We start from the raw sequence: 20,016 nt of genomic DNA on the forward strand, positions 1-20,016 counted from the left end.
ACATTAAAAATATATATTCTTTCTCTCCTTAGCCATGAATCCCAACCTTGTGTCATGCTAATGTATTCATTTATTATTTCCCTTGGCTATAGAAGCAAATAGAAGAAAACTACCTTTTGTCTCATGCATCCTTTCCCTGCACTGTCCTGTTTCAATGGATGAAAATCCTTACTTCTGTCTTGTTATGACCTCTTCAATTCTCTATCAGATTTTCTCCCCTCTTTTCTCTGCAAGGACCCCATATTTCCAATTATTTCTTTTCAAATGTATCAGTCATCTCTCCATTTTCCTAAATTATTTCCACAAATATGTAAACAGTCCACACATCTCCCATCTCAAAGAATAACAACAAAGGCTCAAAGAAGCCTTCATAAAACTCAAATCTCTGTCCAGTAATCTCTCATTTCTTTTCTAATTTTATAACAAGATCAGTCACTCCAATGTATTATCTAAACCTCTTGTCTTAATTATTTTTCTCATTCCAATCACTACAATGAAATTTTTCTTGCAAAGGTCACTAATATTGTCAATCTAATCAAATCCATTGGTCAAAATCAAATACTCAGCAAAATTTAACATTAATCATTAATCCTTCCATTTTGAAATACTTGCTTCACATGATTTATGGCCCAGCTCAATTTCCCTCCTGATTTTTCTTCTATCTCATAGGCTTCACAGTCTCAGTCTTCTGTTGGCTTCTCCTAATTCTCAGGCTTTTAAATACAGGTTTATCTAAACATCAGGGATGTAGTCATTTACTTAAGAGCACAGAGTTTTCACAAAACTAGTGATGGCCCTTATTTATATTTTTTTATTAAGACTTATCTAGTCTATTTTAAACTTGGGGCTTAAAATGTTAAACGAGAAATTTCAGAAATAAATAATTCAAATCGTAAGTTTAAATTGAAAAACAACAATAATTTTCTAATTTTCTGATGAATATTTATTCTAATTTGGATCCACACATTTCCCCTTTCCTTTTTCTGCTTCTTTTTCTGAACAATTTTATGGATTATGCTGTATAAAATATTTGCAATAGGTCAAAAGAGATGCAACCATATTTATAAGAAAAGGACAAGTTAAGAAATACTTGCGACTTCAGTTTTGTGACCAATTTTATTTTTGAAAGATGGCTACTATACTATTCCCATCTCACTTGCTCATCTGCAATATAATTTTGCCACTATCCCATTAAGAGTTAAAGTCTAATTTCCTTCATCTTAAAACTCTATACCTGTCTTAGTGACTTGTTTATGTCTATACAATAGTAGCAGAAGTGACAATGCTTGATATTAGAGGGTTCTGTCTTGATATTTTGGAATGTACTTTCTCTGGACAGTATCTTGGAAGCTAATTGAAATTTTGCGTGAAGTTCAATTTGTGTGAAGAAGCCACACACAGGTGCTCAGGTTGACAGGCCCTGCTCGGCCCAAGCAATCAGCCAAGGCATCAGACATGTGAGTGACTTCTTCTGATTTCAAATCTCAGATATTTGAATCCTAATTCATTTAAATCCTTTCACCTGAGGCTCAAATATTGTGGAACACTTATAAGCCATCACTGTAGTGCCCTGTCTGAATTCCTAACAGTATCGCTGAGTACAATAAAATGAGTGTTGTTTATGCTAATGAGTTTCTTATACAGAGACCTTTGGAAAATGGTGAATTCCAAGTTGAGGGCAGGGAAAGTAAAGTAATTCTCAAAGTACTTGTTGTTACAAAAAGTAAGATAAGGTTAAAATGTGAACTATAACATTCAAATATATAGAGAAACACCTTGTAGATAGAAGTCACTACCAGCACAATTTGGAACAGATTTCTGTATACCAAAGAGGAATTACTGAAATTGCTTGTAATATTTGCATATTGGAAGTCCTCATTCCCAAAATGTTGTAAAAAGACTTCCTAGCCCGTATATTTTTAGAAGAGTTTTGTTTTGAAATAATTTTAGATTCACCTAGAAGTTGCAAAAATAGTATAAAGAATGCTTTATATTGCATTATTATCTTTGCATTATTATTATTGCTTAATATTTCAATGTAGCAATGTCTGATTCCTTTTCTGAATGTATTTACGTTCATTCGTTCTCTACAAGGTTTTAGTTTCTAGTCCTTATCTTAAACATTGTTATTGTTATTAAATTTTAAGTCTTTTTAATTTTGTGAAGGCAAAAAAATGGAAACCTAATAAACACATGTATATGTAAAAAGAAAAAGAAAAAAGAATGCTTACATACACTTTGCACAGCTTCCTCCAATAGTAACATCTCCTTTAACTCTAGCGCAAGAATTGACAGGAAATTGACATTGGTATTCTACCACTGACTCACCTACCAACCTTATTGGATTTCATTGTTTTTCCCATTAAGTTGCTTATGTGTGAGTGGGGTGTGTGCACACTCATGTGTGGCTGTGTATGTGTGATGCTGTATTAATTTTACCATATTGTACATTCATATCATCATCACAATCAGCCATATACAGAAGTTTTCCATCAGCCCCAAAAAGGTTCCTTGTGCTGTCTTTTTTGGTCCCCATATCTTTGCTAGCAATCATTGTTTGTTCTATATTATTATTTTGAGAATGTTGTGTGAATGAGATAGTACAATAGTCATCTTTTGAGACTGAGTTGTTGTTTTTTTTTCACTCAGGGTATTGTCATTTACCTCTTGTCATATGTATCAATAGTTCATTCTTTTTGATTGCTGAGGATTCCATTGTATGGATGTAATATGTTTGATTGTCTTTTCATTTATCTAAGGACATTTAGGTTGTTCCTACTTTTTGGCTATTACACATAAAGCCTCTATAAAAATATTTGTTCAATTTTTGTGTGAACAAGAATTTTTTTTTTTAAAACGGAGTTTCACTATGTCACCCTCAGTAGAGTGCCATGGCATTACAGCTCACAGCAACCTCAAATTGTTGGGTTTAAGCTGTTCTTTTGTCTCAGCCTCCCTTGTAACTGGGCAGGCACCGACCACAATGCCCTGCTATTTTTTTTGTTGTAGTTGTCATTGTTGTCTTTTGCAGGCCAGGGCCAGGTTTGAACCTGCCAGCCCCAGTGTATGTGGCTGGTGCCCTAACCACTGAACTATGGGCGCTGAGCCTGAACATGAATTTTTTATTTTGCTACATCTGCAAACTTTATCTCAGTGGGTCATATGAGAAATGTTTTTAAGGTTGTGAGCCATATCATCTCTGTCACACTACTCAATTCTGCTGTTGTAGTACAAAAATTACCATTGATATAACCTTAAAAAAAGGTGTGGTTCATGTCTGATAAAATTTTATATAACAAAACACATAACTAGCACACAGATTGTAGTTTGAGATTTCTCGACCTAAGTTAGATCAATAATCAGGAGTGAGGTTACTGGGTTGTATGAAAAGTGTGTGTTGAACTTTCTAAGGAACTGTCTGTTTTCCACAGTGGCTATGCCATTTTATATTTCCACCAGCGATGTATGCAAATGCTATTACCAATAGTTTTTATTTTATTTCATTTTACTTTATTTCAGCATTTTAAATAGGTATTTAGTGGTATCTTATTGTGATTTTAGTTTGTATTTTCCAAGCAGCTGATAAATTCGAACATCTTTTCATGCTTATTTTCCATCTGGTATGTTTTCTTTGTTAATGAATCTGTTCAAGTATTTGGCCCATTTTTAACTAGATGGTATTACCTGTGTTAAGAGTACTCATTATATATTCTGTAAAGAAGTCTCTTGTCAAATATATTATTAACACAATTTATTTCCTATAATGTTTTCCTTAGAATTTTTTTTCCGATCTTTTCATTTTCATGGTGTGTCTTTCTATTTTTTAAATAGAGTATCATTATTGATTTTTTTAATGGAACATTCTCTGGTGTCATGTCTAAGAACATTTCTATGTCAGAAAGATTTTCTCCTCAGATTTTTATTGTTTTATGTTTTACATTTATATTAAGGTATATTTAGAGTGACTTCTTGTAAAAGATGTTTGATTAAATAAAAATAAATTTTTTGACCAAGGATTTCTAAGTACTCAACATGATTTATTGAAAAGAATCTTTTCTTCATCAAATTTGTTTTGAATATTTGTAAAAATGTCAATCAAGCATATTTATGCAGATCTGTTTCTGGATTATTGATATTCTATTGATTTACCTGTTAATCTCTCCTTCAAAATCATGTTGTCTTAAATATGGTAGTTATAACGTGAGACCTTAAGTGTGAGTGGTATTATTCTTTTAATTTTGTTATTTTTGAAAATTATTTCAGCTATTTTAACTCCTTTGCTTTTTGATTATTATATATATATATATATATATTGAGCCAGATTGTCTATGTTTACAAAGAATTCTGCTGGAATTTTGATAGGAATTGTGTTTAGACCTATATTACTACGATAAATATTGATCTTACTATGTTGAGTCTTCTATTTTAAGAACATGATATAGTTATTTATTTAGATCTTCCTTGATATTTCTAGGGGAAAGAAACTTATGTTCATATTGGTACAAATAAAAATTAGAAAAAATACTATTAACCATCAAAGCTAAATAATTTGATTCATAGAATAAGTATAGATATTACGAAGTTCATGTTTTTTCTTGTCATTTGGTTCTCATAAAAGGCTCTTCCACTTTGGGAAACCTAGATTTCTGCATTCTAGGTAACCCTGTATTTCCTTTTGGTGCCCATTCCTCCTATCTGTCCAGTTAATATTTCCTTCTGTTTGTAAAATAATTCTCTAAGAAGCTGGGTCTCATCCAAATGCCATTTATTTTAGAACCAACTGAACGCTGAAAATGTAGATGATGACCATCATCCTATGCCCAAGGAGTTGGGGGGTGGGTAGAAAGTAAGAGTAGAAGTAACTCCAAGGAAGGAGGTGAGATTTTTCCATTCTAGAATAGTTTTGGAGAAGGAAATCCAGAATATTTAGTGATAACTTCCAGGTATTTGCAGGTTCCATCTCTCAGCTTCAAGGGAGGCATTAACAGTATTATCTTCATTTTCAATCTCCCTCCAGGCTCTGTCCTTGGGAGCATTTTTTTCCCCAAATGGGATTCTCCCCTCTTACATTTTACCTCACTGATGATACATTGGATTCCTTCCTTTCCCCTGATAGGAGAAGGGGATCAGGAGGGGATAGAGACCCGTCTGGGTCCCTAAACTTCCAGAAATGCCCTCCCCATACCCACTTTTTCTTACCCACAAAAACATAATATCCCTGACTTATGTGGGAAGGTATGTACTGCCTCCTAAATGGGTCATTTCATTCCCCAGAGAGGGGACAGGACACTCTCTTTTTTTGCAACATCTCATCTCTTTCTTTTGCCGTTGCCTTTTTTTCTCCTTACCTTTGGTTTTGTCCTATCCTATACTTCAGATTTCTATTTTGTGTTGAATTTGCTCCTTTTTTTCATATTGAAAAGATGACATTACCCAAGGGACAAAAATAAATGGGAATTTAAAAAAAGGCTTAGTAAAGCATCACAAGAATTAAGAAGCATGAATCCTATGTATTCAATCTTGATTGAGGACAATTAATGACAATTAATGACACAATGGGGGGTGGGGAGAGGAGAGAGCAGAGAGAGAGAGAAGGAGGGAGAGTGGTGGGTGAAAGGAAGAGCAGAGAGTGGAAAGAGGGAGGGGGTGGGGTCTCAGTGTGTGACACATCTTGTACCCTCAATGAATCCCCAACAATAAAAATAAATAAATATAAAACACACAAAGAAAGAAAGAAAGGCTCTTCAGAAAATAAAGGCTATGTCTATAATCTTTGCTGGCTCTTCTAGACCTTAATCCTGTCAAGACTGTGATCCCTTCTGGCTCATCCCTCTCCATTCACTGAATGATTTAGCCAGACGATGATAAGGGCATTTATTTATTGAGATCTTACACCACCGGTAACTATCCTTCCTCTGTGCATGGTATGTGAGTCCATGAAAATTTTGAAGAAGACTCAAAACTATATTCACAGGAGTACAGAAAAATGTCTCCCTGTGAACTGGTAAGATAGTTTATGTTTGTTTTGATTATGTAACTGTTCATGTTTCATTTCTGCATATTCATGAGGTTTCTCTTGGGAAACAAAACAAATATCCTGCATTAAAGAATATGTAGCTGATATTTCAATGATATCATCAATGCATTTCATTAACTTACTTAACTCATGACCCTTTTGCCTTTAGTGATTGCAAAACTGAGAATTATCTATAATCCAGAGCGCAAAAGTATTTAAGAAGGCCATTGCTAAAGAAACTGCTCTGACATATTTGAAATCAAGTCAGGTGTAAAAGTCTTTTGATGTATCTCCAGGAAGACAGCATAATAGAACAATTTGAAAACCAAGGTAGAGGATTAGAGTAGCTTTATACTGTAGATCTTCTTGATCTAAGATTTAAGTGGGTAAAGAGGAGATTACTTATTTTACTTCTCTATTCAATTCCTTTCTCTTTTCTTTGTCTGTCATAAGTTGCTCTGTCAGAAATCTGAGCCGTGTCTCGCTGCAGCTGGTCCCACTAGGATATTATTTCATAGGTAAGTTTTTTATATCATTACTCATTTTTCTCATTACAAATATAATTCATTTTCTTTGAAGAAAATTTAAAATAAAGAAACATAAAACAGAAAAGCAAAATCTCACCCCAAACAAAAAAAAACAATATCTAATTATAACTAGATGTTGATGAATATAAAATATACATTCATATATATATGCATATATTGTGATGGCAAAATATAAAAATAATTTAGAATTGGTGTTGCCTCCACAGAAATAGAATATTCTGGGTGAGTATGCTATATAGATAATACATAAATAAATTTGAATACATAAATATATAGTATGATAAACAAAGAAACAAAAATTAATAATGTATATAAAGATAAACATGAAATATGTTTTATAAATAATATGTAATATTATTAATAATATTATATAAAATAAAATATATAAAATATTATATATTTATAATATGTAGGTAATAATATTATATATAAAATAAAATATATAAAATATTATATATTTATAATATGTAGGTAATAATATTATATATAAAATAAAATATATAAAATATTATATATTTATAATATGTAGGTAATTTTATGTATGTAATTAATTTTTTTACATTGTTTTTGTTAATTACCTTTTAGATGAATAAGAGATAATATATAGCATATTATTTAAATATAATGATAATGAAGATAATGATAAAATAATGATTCACAATTCAAAATATTCACATTTATTGTTTGTATAAAATATTAAATGCATAAAAAAATGACCTAAAGCCACATTTGACAGGGAAACTATTTAATTTTGTCTTCAGTTTACCTTGCCCCCAGTACAGAAGCCTGCATCAGTAGAAAGATGGTGACTAAAAGAAGCATATCCTAATAGTATGTAAATAAATATATGCAAGTTTTACTTTGAATTCTGCTTCCCTTGTCAGTTATAGAGGTTGATCCAATTTCGTTGCCCTACAGCAATGCTGGTTTACTGATTTTCTTTGATAAATATCCAGGTTCACAGAGTTGTGCAATATCATTAAAAATTCCTTTTCAGTGTTTCACAATAATTATCTGAATTAATCATTCAAATTGCTTAATTTCCTTGAATTGAATGTATTTGTGAAATTCTGTGTAGTTACAAGACTGACCTGGGTCCAAAATTAACACCAAATACTACTTTTTATTTAAAAATATTTTTTGTAAACCATGTGATTTTTCCTCAGCCAGTTAGATGCAAATGAAGTCCAGGTCACAGTAACTTTGTCTTCCACCTAACCACGTTACCTTAACTTCTCTACAAAAACCAGTCAATGAGCATGACATAAAAATTGTACCTTCATATTAATTGGAAAAAAAAAATACTAAAAAAAAAAAAGAGGAAGAAAATGCTTGGATCTTAGCAGCTCCTCTGTATTTTCTTGCTTAGGATAACGAACCTTGACTAAAAACAATTTTACTCATCAATGCAAAGATTCCAGCACATTCTAAGTATTTGAACTTTGTTCAGCTAGGAGTGTCAGAAGTCCATTTTATCTTAAAGACGCAACATATTCTGACCAAGGAAATTATTCCCCTTTTGCTAGAACAATGTCACTCTATCCTCTCCAGTGAACAGAAGAACAGACTTTGCTCCCAGAGTTCTCTTTTCACTGAGAGTTGTGGCTGAATCATTATTGTAAGTGTGTCTTAGCATTGACAACCTAATGTATTAACTTATTTTTATTCATCATTTATATTCATTCCTGTACATTACTGTTTTAAATATCATTTGATAAAATAAAGTGTTTTCAACTAGTTTATTAATAAAGAGACTGAACTTGAAAAAATTATTTAAAGAAAAAAATCAACCTTCAAAGCCCTGTAGCTACATTCTATTTAACATTTACTTATTATTTACTTATTCATACATAAAGTACAAATATTAAATTATTTTAAAAATTCTGTTCTTTTATTAACTTCAACACCTATTATTTTGACCTTCTTTACTAGCTATATAATTTTTTGTGTCATAAACTATCATTATCTTAAAATTTAAAAAATTCAGGATGGCGCCTGTGGCTCAGTGAGTAGGGCACCGGCCCCATATGCCCAGGGTGGCGGGTTCAGACCCAGCCCCGGCCAAACTGCAAAAGGAAAATAGCCGGGCGTTGTGGCGGGCGCCTGTAGTCCCAGCTACTCGGGAGGCTGAGGCAAGAGAATCGCGTAAGCCCGAGTTAGAGGTTGCTGTGAGCCGTGTGACGCCACGGCACTCTACTGAGGGCAGTACAGTGAGAATTTAAAAAATTCAAAATGTAAAGCATATTTTATAGGCTTGTAAGGGTCATTTTTCTGTTATTTTGTTTCCTATTATCAAAATTTTTCATTTAAAGAAAAAATGCCATAAAACATTTGAACTGATGAACTAAAGAAATCAGGTGATTTTTTTTTTTTATTTTTAGCATGCTAAATATACATCTAAGTTTAAATATTTTTGTTGCTGTTGTTGTTGTTGTTGAGACAAAGTCTCACTGTGTTGCCCTGGGTAGAACGCTGTGGCGTCACAGCTCACAGCAACCTCCAACTCTTGGGTTTACGCGATTCTCTTGCCTCAGCCTCCCAAGTAGCCGGGACTACAGACACCTGCCACAGCGCCCGACTATTTTTTGTTGCAGTTATTATTGTTGATTTTAGCTGGTCCGGGCTGGGTTCAAACCCGCCACCCTCGGTGTATGTGACTGGCACCATATCCACTGTGCTACAGGCACTGAGCCTAAGTTCAAACATTGTTTAATGGCCATTTATAAATTCAGGCACTACCCCTGGTCAGTTTTGTATGATAGAATAAAAATATGTCACCTGTAGTTGAAGTACACCACATTGTCAATAATTTTCCTTGAGGTGCATAGTAAATGTACAGATAGTCATAGGTGCTGTCTGTAATGTATTACATTTCTAATGTATTATTCCTAACCTACTATAAATGTTTACAGAGACAAAGAATTGAATTTTTCTAAAATGGAAAATATGCTGACTTCTTCAAGTAGGCATCTAAATAAAGTTTTTTAATAAGAAAAAAAAAAAAGGGTGAAACACATTAGCTCATGGACCTGGAAAAACAAGCAGCAAGCAACTGTTCTACACGATCATCAACTGCCAAGTCCCCCCACCGGCCCATCAGTCCCTTTTGACTTTAGTTAAATTAAAAAATATGGACAATAAATCCTGTTTAAAAATGAGTGAAACTGCAAGCCCTATTAATTTTATGCTAGGCCCAGATATTATAGGACAAGGCAGAGAAGAATAAAATTGAGATGAGTTTAGGGACTTGTAGATAAGTGCTGGTATCACCTCAAAACCCTCTTCCTCCTACCCTTTCCTACTCACTGCTGGATTTATTTGTTATTTACTTATTCATACATAAAGTACAAATATTACATTATTTTTTAAATTCTGTTATTTTATTAACTTCAACATCTTTTATTTTGACCTTCTTTACTAGTTATATAATTTTTTGTGTCATAAAGTATTATTATCTTAAAATATAAAAAAAATTAATTTTAATTTTTGAAAACCATCTTTGGTTTCTCACGTGTTTAATTTTAATGCACAATATTGAAAACAAGTAAATCATGCTTTAATTCTCCCCCAGCCTACCCCCATTTTATTGTAGGAATTTCAATTAACCATACCAAATATTCCCATTACTCTGCAAATGATAAGGATAAAATATATCCATCCAACGTGGTGTGTCTTTGTCCATCATTGTATATCACATGTTGTAAAATGGCTTTCTTAATCAGATGAGATGAATTTGCAACAGTAGATAGGCTTATAGGTGAAGTAATTTGAACACTATTTTCAAGTGAAAAATAAGACATGGTAGCCTTAAACAATAAACATGGGTTGCAAAACTGCTAGGAGTCTAATAAGCGAAAGGACCCCAGTACATGTGGCTTCAATCAGAAAATCAAAATGTGATCCACATCTTCCTAGTCTCATTTCTGCTGACTCTGCGCATTCCACACTCCATGTAGAGTGACCATGGAATTTGCCAGTCATGTCTTGAAGTCATATTGTTTTTATGCTGTCACTATCCTTAATTTTAATTTTATTAAAAAATAAAATAGGGCGGTGCCTGTGGCTCAAAGGAGTAGGGCACCAGCCCCATATGCTGGAGGTGGCAGGTTCAAACCCAGCCGTGGTCAAAAACTGCAAAAAAAATAAAAATAAAATAAAATAAAAAATGACATTTAAAACATTCCATAAATTAAAAAAAAACTTCACATTTAAATTTTTTTTTCATTTTAAAATTTATTACATGTATTGCATTTTACTGAGGCATAATTGAGAGAACAAACTGCACAGGTGGTGTGTGAAATTTCTTATCTGACTTCTTCCATTCAGCACAATTATTTTGAGAGCGATCAATGTTTTTGTGAGAATCAGTAGTTTATTCCTTTTTATTGGTGAATAATAATTCATCGAAACAATTGTGTGAGTATAGAGGTACCATAATTTGATTGTTCACTACCTCGTGATGGACATATGTGTTGTTTCCTTGTTTTGTCTGTTTCAAATCAAGTTCTCTGAACATTTGTGTATGAGTCTCTCGTGGACATAAGTAGTTTTGGGTTTGTTTGTTGTGTTGTGTTGTGTTCTCATGGGAAAATAGGTTTAACTTTTTAAGAAACTACGGAACTATTCCCAAGGTAGCTATCCTACTTTACTTTCTTCCCAGAAGTTTATAAGAAAGCCTCCTCACAAACCCTTGGTATAGCTAGTCTTTTTAATTTTTGCCATTCTAACTGGGTTATAGTGATATTTCATTGTCATTATAATTTGTATTATTTAATGATTAATGGTGTTGAAAATACTTTTATGAACTTGTTGAGAATATTTTTTTCTTCTTGAGACAGAGTCTCACTATGTCACCCTCTGTAGAGTGCGATGGCATCACAGCTCACAGTAACGTCAAACTCCTGGGATTAAGCGATTCTCTTGCCTCAGCCTCCCAAGTAGCTGGGACTACAGGTGCCTGCCACAACACCCAGATATTTTTTTGGTTGCAGTTGTCATTGTTATTTAGCAGACCTGGGCAGGGCTCAAACTCACCACCCTGGATGTATGTGGCCAGCATCCTACTACTGAGCTACTGGTGCTGAGCCAGTTGTTGAGAATGTTTTTAATGAGTTTATTTACTGTATCTGCATTTTATTTTATAATGTGTCTGTTTGAACTTTGCTCTTGATTAAAATCAAAGATATAAGACATTCGTATGAACTCACATATTATACTATAAAGATATTGATTTAACCTGAAGATAATTTACAGGAGAATTTTTAGGATTCTTCACTTATATGGCTTAATATTTTACTTATTTTTAACCTGACATAAACTTTCTGACTAGAAAACTTAGATTTCTTCAGTGTAAAAAATTTTTAAATTTAAGAAATCTCAAAGGGATAAACATCAAAATGTTGTGTTCTTCCTGCCAATCTTTGTCCCATATTTCTTTCTACAGAATTAGCAACATATTCTCTATAAATTTTCATATTCTGAATTTTGTGTTTGTATTATAGCTTCAAATAATTTACAATTGACTTGATATTTAGTGATACTTATATTTTTAAATCCAAAAGATACTTCCTATCTGTATAAAAGTCTTGGTGCTTAATGAGTCTTAATGGATTTATTAATAGAATTGATTTTTAAAAACAAATCCAGAAACTAATGAGTAGCATTTTGGACTTGATTAATAACTCACTGGGTATATTACTGTTTACATTTTAATATGAAGGTAAGAACCATTCTATTTCCCCAAATATTTCCTTTTCAACAATTTTAATTTTCCTCCTTAAAGATATGTATGGTGTGTTCATGACTCTTGTAATTATAATTTTAAAAAATTGGCTAGGTATATTTATGAGATCTCTTTCATTTTGCCTGGGACCAGGTTTAGCTATACATTAGGGAAATGTGTCTAGAAATGAATGTAAGAATACTTTAATGATTGTTCTTGTTCTCATTAGGCCCATTTCTTCCCTACATTAGGGAAATGTTTTCAGAAATAAACCTAAGAATACTTTAATGATTGTTTTTGTTCTCATTAGTCTGATTTTTTCTCTAGGGTTAATTTTTTTTTTTAGGGTTAATTTTTTGTAGTTTTTGGTCCAGATTAATCATTATCTCTGTAATCACTTATTTCTATAAAGCTTCCCTTTGAAGACTCACCATATACCACTACCAAATTTCTGCTCTGTCACACTAATTCAATTTGCTTGATGCTTACGCTACCATTTAACAACCCCACTGATTATTTCACTTCACATTTTATTTTTACCTTCCTGATAATATTGCTTGTTGTTCCTCTGCTTTGTACAACCTGTACTTCAACATCTTTCCTTATAATTTCCTGCCCTATATTTTGGTACTATCTTAGGAAACTAAGGCAATATTTTTTGAAATTGTATTTACAATGCATGCTAATGTACTGGAACTAAATTGGTGGCAAAAACAAAACAATTTTACTTTTCATGCTTCAGCCTCTGAAAACTATAAAAATCTAGTTAGATTCTATAGCTTATCTCATTCTTAGGTCTTAAAAAGTTATTCCTATCTTATCATTCCTAGCTTTAATCTCCAAAGCCCTCTCTGATAATATCTCTCATTCAGTATAGAACTAGGGCATTATAAAAAGTTTATACTTTTTCTGGCAGTGCCTGTGGCTCAGTGAGTAGGGTGCCAGCCCCACATACCAAGGGTGGCGGGTTCAAACCCAGCCCTAGCCAAACTGCAAACAAAAAATAGCCAGGCTTCGTGGTGGGCACCTGTAGTCCCAGCTACTGGGGAGGCTGAGGCAAGAGAATAGCCTGAGCCCAAGAGCTGGAGGTTGCTGTGAGCTGTGATGTCATAGCACTCTATCGAGGGTGACAAAGTGAGACTCTATCTCAAAAAGAAAAAAAAAATTATACTTTTTCCTCTATAACCAGTGAGAATATGTTAGGGGAAAAGAATGTTGTTTTCTTTTCTTATACTGTTAACTTCTCGCTAACCACATGTCAACTCAAAGAAGGGAAATTTTTAAAGTCTTTAGAGATTTAAGTTTGTTATTAGGGATATACAATTTTTAAAATCCTCTTCTTATAAAAAAAAATCAAGTATAGAACAGAAGACATCGAAAAGCTTATGTACAAAAGAAAGGACAAAAAAATTCCTAAGCAAAACTTAAGAAAAATAAAAACCATACATGAAAAAAATTGAAAATATTTTTATTGAAAACATACATGCAGACTTGAATAGAAGTAGTTATGTCCTTAAATAGGGATTCTCAACATTCTGAAGTGTCAATATTGCCCAAGTTAATACATATAGTTCATATGCCTCCATATCCCCCTACCTCAGTGGCGTGTAGAGGTGGTGTGTAAAATGATGACGGTTTGCATTTTCCTCTGAATCATTATAAAGATCTAATGTCAGTGTTTAACAGAAAATACTTTGACAAAACTTTGAATAACTTCATCTAAAGGACCAGGGTTGTAATAAGGGAATCTGTTTATTTTCATTTACCATTTAATATCTAATTTTATGATAGTATTACTTCCTCAAATAAGTTCTAAACTCATTTTTTCTTTGATATCTTAGTATACCATACAATATACCGAAAACCATATAGTTGTCATTGCTGCTATATTTTTTAATTTATTGATAAGTAGTCCAGTGTCAAAGAGGGGAAACCAGTCATTTTGGTACATTCATGATGAATAGTTTAGTTCATTTTAAGATATCTTTGAGAAGACATTAAATTACAACTTGAAACTATATCACTTTTATTTGAAATAAAATAGAAATCAGAAAAATATCAGACATCATGTTTGTAAGTTTTGAGTCAGTAGGAGTGAGAAATGGAAGCCGGCCACACACGCAGGGTAACAATGCTTGTTTATTCACATCTGGGGTATTCCACTAGCCCTTCCCGACACACTGCGCGAAATGATTGCACTGATGTCTGTGCCTTATATCCCAGTTTACATGCAAATTCAATGACATCCTCTGTTTTGGCATAATGTTTCATGTCCTTTTTCCATTTTAACTGTATGTTATTTTTATTCAGATTTTGTTCAGTTACTATACATGGATCTGAAAGTAAAAAAATTCATTAATCATCTTCCCTTTTTGAACTTATACAAACTGCATCTTAATGAATATTTTAGGATAAAATAAAATAACAAAGTAATCAACATAGCTAATACTTTTTAACTTGTACCACATACTGTTTTCAACATTTTACTCTTTAAATGTTACAACTTCGTCCTCACGCAACTCTTCCAATTTCATATACTAGGAAACCGAGGTAAAAAGAAGTTCAGATACACTTCTCCAAGATGCACGGCCCACTAGGTTAACCCTGGCAATCTCTTTCCAGAGCCTGGGCTCTTCTCCCCCAAGACACGTGGTACGACACTAGTGACTTCTTATCCAGGAAGATTATGATAATATGTGTACTAGGGTCACGGGTTTTCATCCTTCTTTCTCCATTCAACTGTTAGCAGTGACGACAAACACTTCAAATTTTATCATATTTTGCTTGTTGAATCTTAAATTTATATTTTCTCTTATGCCCACAATGTAGAAAGAGAAGTATAAGAAGCCATAGCCTTTCTAACAGGTAGTCATCTATCAAGATGAAACTATAACATACATATGTATATCTCTGTGTCTATGTTTAATCTGTCTCTATCATCTTTGGTTTCTATGGTAAAGAGAGGTTCGTCACTGCACGGATAAGCTCACAGAGTGAATGTGAATCTCAACATGATCACGAACAAATTACTCTTTCCCACTGTGCCCTCAACTGTAAAATCAGTGAAATAATATGACCTCCCACAGAAGTTTTCTCTCTAACAGACATTAGGACACTTCTCGTTTATTGCTATTGCAATGTGACAATAAGCAATATTTTCATATAATAATATTATATTTAAGCCATTGCCTATATTTCCATTGGGTTGCTATTGCATTGTAGAAATTCTTACATAATAAGAATTTTAATGTTTGAATATATTATTGACTTCTTTCTGACTGAAGCATTGTGCATTCAAATCTAACCTTTACTAGTATTAGTATATCTTTAGAAATCTTCCCAACTCACATTTTAATACATCCTTCAAACTCTAACCCAATAAACTTCTTAAAATGCAACAGGTGATTTCTGAAATCCAAAAGGTTTTCAGGGATCTTCAGTACATTTCACGAATTTTAACATCCAAAAATATATATTATCTCAACTTTAAATACTTCTCCATTTTCCAGAACTTATTTAAATTTACTGCACTTTGCTTCTTTAGGTTTGAAAATCGAAAATAAAGTCATGCCTCTGTTGCAGAATTGATTTCATGTCATTAGGGAATTATAATCCTTTGCTGTTCTTAATTCTTAGAAAAGGTAACTCTTTTGCAGTAAAACATGTCTTAGGATTCTCTGTCTCCCAGTCAATCAAACTTAAAACTCAGAATTTATCTTTGAAACTTAACACTTATTATTTTATGAAATCTAGTTTGGAGATAATTCTGGGCTATTCATTTTTAGAGGTTTTCTTGAGGATTTTCATTTTCCCCTTCAGTCGTGCCACATGTTTTTAGATGTGGATAGGATTTTCTGTAGCAGTGGACACACAAGGAGGGAACAGTAGCTAAGGTTTGGTCCACAGTAGCGTCATCAGGTCGAACAGAGGGTAAAGCAGCGGCAAGGTGGAGGGCACCTGCGGTCAGGGGGTAGGACGCCCGTGGTCCCAGCTACTCCGGAAGCTGAGGCAAGAGAATGCCTGAGCCCAGGAGCTGGAGGTTGCTGTGAGCTGTGACGCCATAGCACTCTACCAAGGGAGAGAAAGTGAAACTCTGTCTCTAAAAAAAAAGAAGAAGTGGGAAGAAAGGGGCTAAGGGAAGAGAGTGGGAAGGGAATTGTAGCTAGGAACCAAATTGAGACTAGAAACTGCTCCCGGGTGGGAACCTACACAATAATGAGTTCCTCATGACCTTTGACCCAGGGCTCATTACCATCTAATTAGCATAGCATGAGTGGAGCTTTCCTGAGGGCTTCTGGGGAAGACACATCCGTAGTACCTGAACACGTTAAATAACTAACCTGTTGTTACCTGTTATGTAACTCTAACCTGTCAGTCACCCCAAAAGGTAGGAAATGGCAACCAATCCTGCCAGGAGAAATGTGGGAAAACACTGAGCATATAAAAGGCAGTGTGTGCTCAGACTTCAGCCTCTTTCTCCCTTCAGGGAAACTGATCCTTTCCTCTTCACTTCCTCCTTCACTTTCACTTTATAGAGCTTCTTTCTTTTTCCTCTAGTAGACTGTTTGTGTGGGATTGCATAGTCACAGTACCCATTTTTTTTTTTTCTTTTTTGAGACAGACTCTCACTCTGTCGCCTTGGGTAGTGGGCTGTGGGGCGTCGTAGCTCCCAGCAACCTCAAACTCCTGGGTTCCAGCCCTCTTCTTGCCTCACCCTCCAGAATAGCTGGGATTAAAGGCATACAGCTATGTGTACTATTTCTTGACATTGGGAACTGGGAGAGCAGGAACATCTGGATGGACCTAAGTGTCAGAGAGAATACCTTCATCATAGGTCAATGGGAAAGTTAAAAAGTCTGAAAGGAAAGGAGTCACATCATAGAAGGGAACTGCTGATATTATCCTATACTTAGGAACTTGCAGACTTTAAGAACTTGAGGACATTGAGTTTAAGAATTAAGGTAGGAAAAAGTTGTCTGATCAGAAGGGCTGGTAGGCTAGTAGAAACTTGTGGCAAACATTGGTCAGGTTTTGTTGTCGTCGCTATTATTATTGTGCCCCATATTCTTTGCTTTGTATTACTGTAAGTTGGTAGGATATGGGGGCCAGAATTCTGGAAATATGTACATTAGTGACATGAAAAACTTTCAGCGTATTCATTTCAATCCTGGGATGAAAGAAGAGAAGATGAAGGTACAAATGTGAAAGTGGTGGTTTCTGGAAATTTCTGAAATATCCATTAATTTTGTTCTTCCTTGCTAGAAACTGGTAAATACAAGTAAGAACAGCAGAGCAAAGACTTAGCAGTATTAACCAGCCCTTTATTCTACCAGAAACCTTTTGAGTTTTCGAATTGAATTACAGGTAATGATTCATGGTTTCTTGAAACAATATTTGCCAAGCTATTTTTTTTGTTTGCTTTTTTGAGTCTTGCTCTGTCACCCAGGCTGGAGTGCAGTGGCTCAAGGCAGCCTCAAATTCCTGAGCTCATGCAATCCTGTAGCCTCAGCCTGCTGGTAGTTAGGGCTATAGGCACTCAACACAATGCCTGGCTAATTTCTTTTTTCTTTTTCTGTTTTTGTAGAGACAGGATCTTGCTGTGTTTTTCAAGTTTTTCTCAAACTCTTGGCCTCAAATGATCCTTCTACTTTGACTTCCTACATTTGCTGGAAGGATCCTTCTACTTTGACTTCCTACATTTGACTTCCTACATTTTACCAGCATGAACCACTGCACCCATCCCAAATTCTCTTTGAAAACTCTGTAGAAAAATGTAAGTAATGTGAAAATAGTAACTGGTGTTAAGTGGCATTCCACATTCCTGTGTGTATAATAAATGTGGTTATTCTTGAAGATTCATAGTGCCCATTAGCAAATTGAGGTCTGTGAACATTCCTGTTTTTTAAAAAGCTTTGCCTTTATTTACATAGAAATGTTCCAAGCTTATAACTTTTATATATTAATAGTTGAAAGTCAAATATTCAGCAGAATAACTGTTTGTGAACACAGTTCCATTCAAATAACCCAGGAAATTCTGCTATAAGTAGGCAATGGCAAACTTAGTACTCTAATATTCTCGGAATCTAGAAGAATACTAAGAACTTACCTATACATCTTGGTGGCTCTGACCACTCTCCATTACTACATGTTACATATTTAGAACCCCGAAGTTCATAGTAGGACTGGCATTGGTACTCAACTCTTGACTGTGGAAGGTATGATTTTAATTGGGAGGACGGGATGTCTCCATTGCTAATAGCTGGAGGAGGCCCACATTTTTCTAAAGAATCTAAACAAAAAACACTTTATTTGGAAAAATCAATAATTTATTGGAAACTATATAAATCTGGTAGTACTGGTACTGGTGACTATATCTTATTTATTTTCTGAAGGATACATTTTTCATTTCAACCTTGATCTTTAAAAATGGCTCAAAGTAATGTATACTCAAACAAGGAATACGTACACATAAATTTTAATTCTAGAAAAATAAATAATAAAAATTCCAATACTTACTATAGCATGTTGGCAAATGGGACCAGCCATTTTCACCACATTTTATGGAATCTGTGATGTTTCCACTTTTGCTTTCATATCCATCATGGCATTCGTAGTCCAATGTGTCATTGACCTTAAACTGTGTACCATTACTTTTGGCTCTAGAATTCTCAAAAACTGGCATATTGCAAAATTCTAAAACAAAATAAATTGAATATTTTATTTCTATGCTGTATCATATAAATCAACTGAGAAAGTCCCACTGTAGGAATAAAATTTACTTATCAATGAGTACTAATAAATTGAGTATCATTAAAAATAATCTGACACCCAATAATATTTTGTAGTGAAATTGTTAAAATTATATTTCCCTATATATGATCTTTCTTATAATTCAAAAGATATGAAAAAAATTAATACCATATCATCAGATCTATTTTTACTTGTGAGGATATCATTGGCTGTTGTGCATGTTTCAAAATACACTATTATTATGCCATGATGATATTATTTTAAAGATAATAAGGCTGTATGAATTTAAGAGTTAATGTACCTATTAGTGTACCAGATATACTAACAGTAAGTGTATATATATTAGACAAAAACCTATTTATTGGACATAAGATCTGTAAGAATTTATAAAGTGTCCTCTCTACGTTATACAAATTTTATAATAGATAATTTATTAGAGCTGAGTAAAATAATAGATTGCCATTTATACAGCTTCTTCATTATTCAGAGTCTATGATAAGCTCAGAAATGGAAAACAATATAAACAGTATTCTATAACCCCAAAATCTCACTGAGTAACTTTGAGATAACCACTTTGTAATTCCATGTGGTGTTTTCCCACTTAGCTTAATGTCTTGAGATTCATCATGTTATATTACATATCTATGGTTCCTTCTATTTTATCATATGGTTAAATAGTTGAATCGTATAATTTAAAATGAAGTGGGTTTGCAGTATATCAATTATATGCTAATATTTGCTAAAAATTAATAGTTTATCATAAACATATTTATGACTGTCTAAAGAAGAGAGATAAAAGCATGAAATCTTGAAACTGAAAGATTTTCTCCATTACTCAATCTATTTATCCTAATGAGTACAAGTTCAAATTGTTTTGGAGAACTTTAGGTTTCAGGAATCCATTGGTTAGTGTGAGGTTGTCAACTTTCCCAATATCCATACTTTAGACTGAAAACATGGTACAGGAGCCTGCTCCTTAC

The 20,016-nt window shown here is 33.6% G+C and overlaps 1 protein-coding gene and 1 long non-coding RNA gene across 3 annotated transcripts in view; one reads left to right on the forward strand and one right to left on the reverse strand.

Moving 5' to 3' along the window:
- Nucleotides 1-952: 952 nt before the first annotated feature.
- On the forward strand, nucleotides 953-7,395 carry LOC128597631 (uncharacterized). Its single transcript, XR_008383304.1, has 4 exons — nucleotides 953-1,457; nucleotides 5,790-6,004; nucleotides 6,470-6,534; nucleotides 7,326-7,395. It is a non-coding gene; the product is annotated as an uncharacterized LOC128597631 (long non-coding RNA).
- Nucleotides 7,396-14,407: 7,012 nt separating this feature from the next.
- Nucleotides 14,408-20,016, reverse strand: part of CFH (complement factor H) — a 149,796-nt gene continuing 144,187 nt past the window's right edge. For both annotated transcript variants that reach the window (XM_053608132.1, XM_053608131.1), the window contains 3 exons: nucleotides 18,803-18,979; nucleotides 18,393-18,575; nucleotides 14,408-14,622 (listed from right to left, as the gene is read on the reverse strand). In XM_053608132.1, the coding sequence (XP_053464107.1) occupies nucleotides 14,426-14,622; nucleotides 18,393-18,575; nucleotides 18,803-18,979 (557 nt within the window). In that variant the 3' untranslated portion in view covers nucleotides 14,408-14,425. The remainder of the gene's footprint in view (nucleotides 14,623-18,392; nucleotides 18,576-18,802; nucleotides 18,980-20,016) is intronic.

The sequence above is a fragment of the Nycticebus coucang genome, chromosome 10 (genome assembly GCF_027406575.1).
Source record: "Nycticebus coucang isolate mNycCou1 chromosome 10, mNycCou1.pri, whole genome shotgun sequence".
Lineage (NCBI taxonomy): Eukaryota > Metazoa > Chordata > Mammalia > Primates > Lorisidae > Nycticebus > Nycticebus coucang.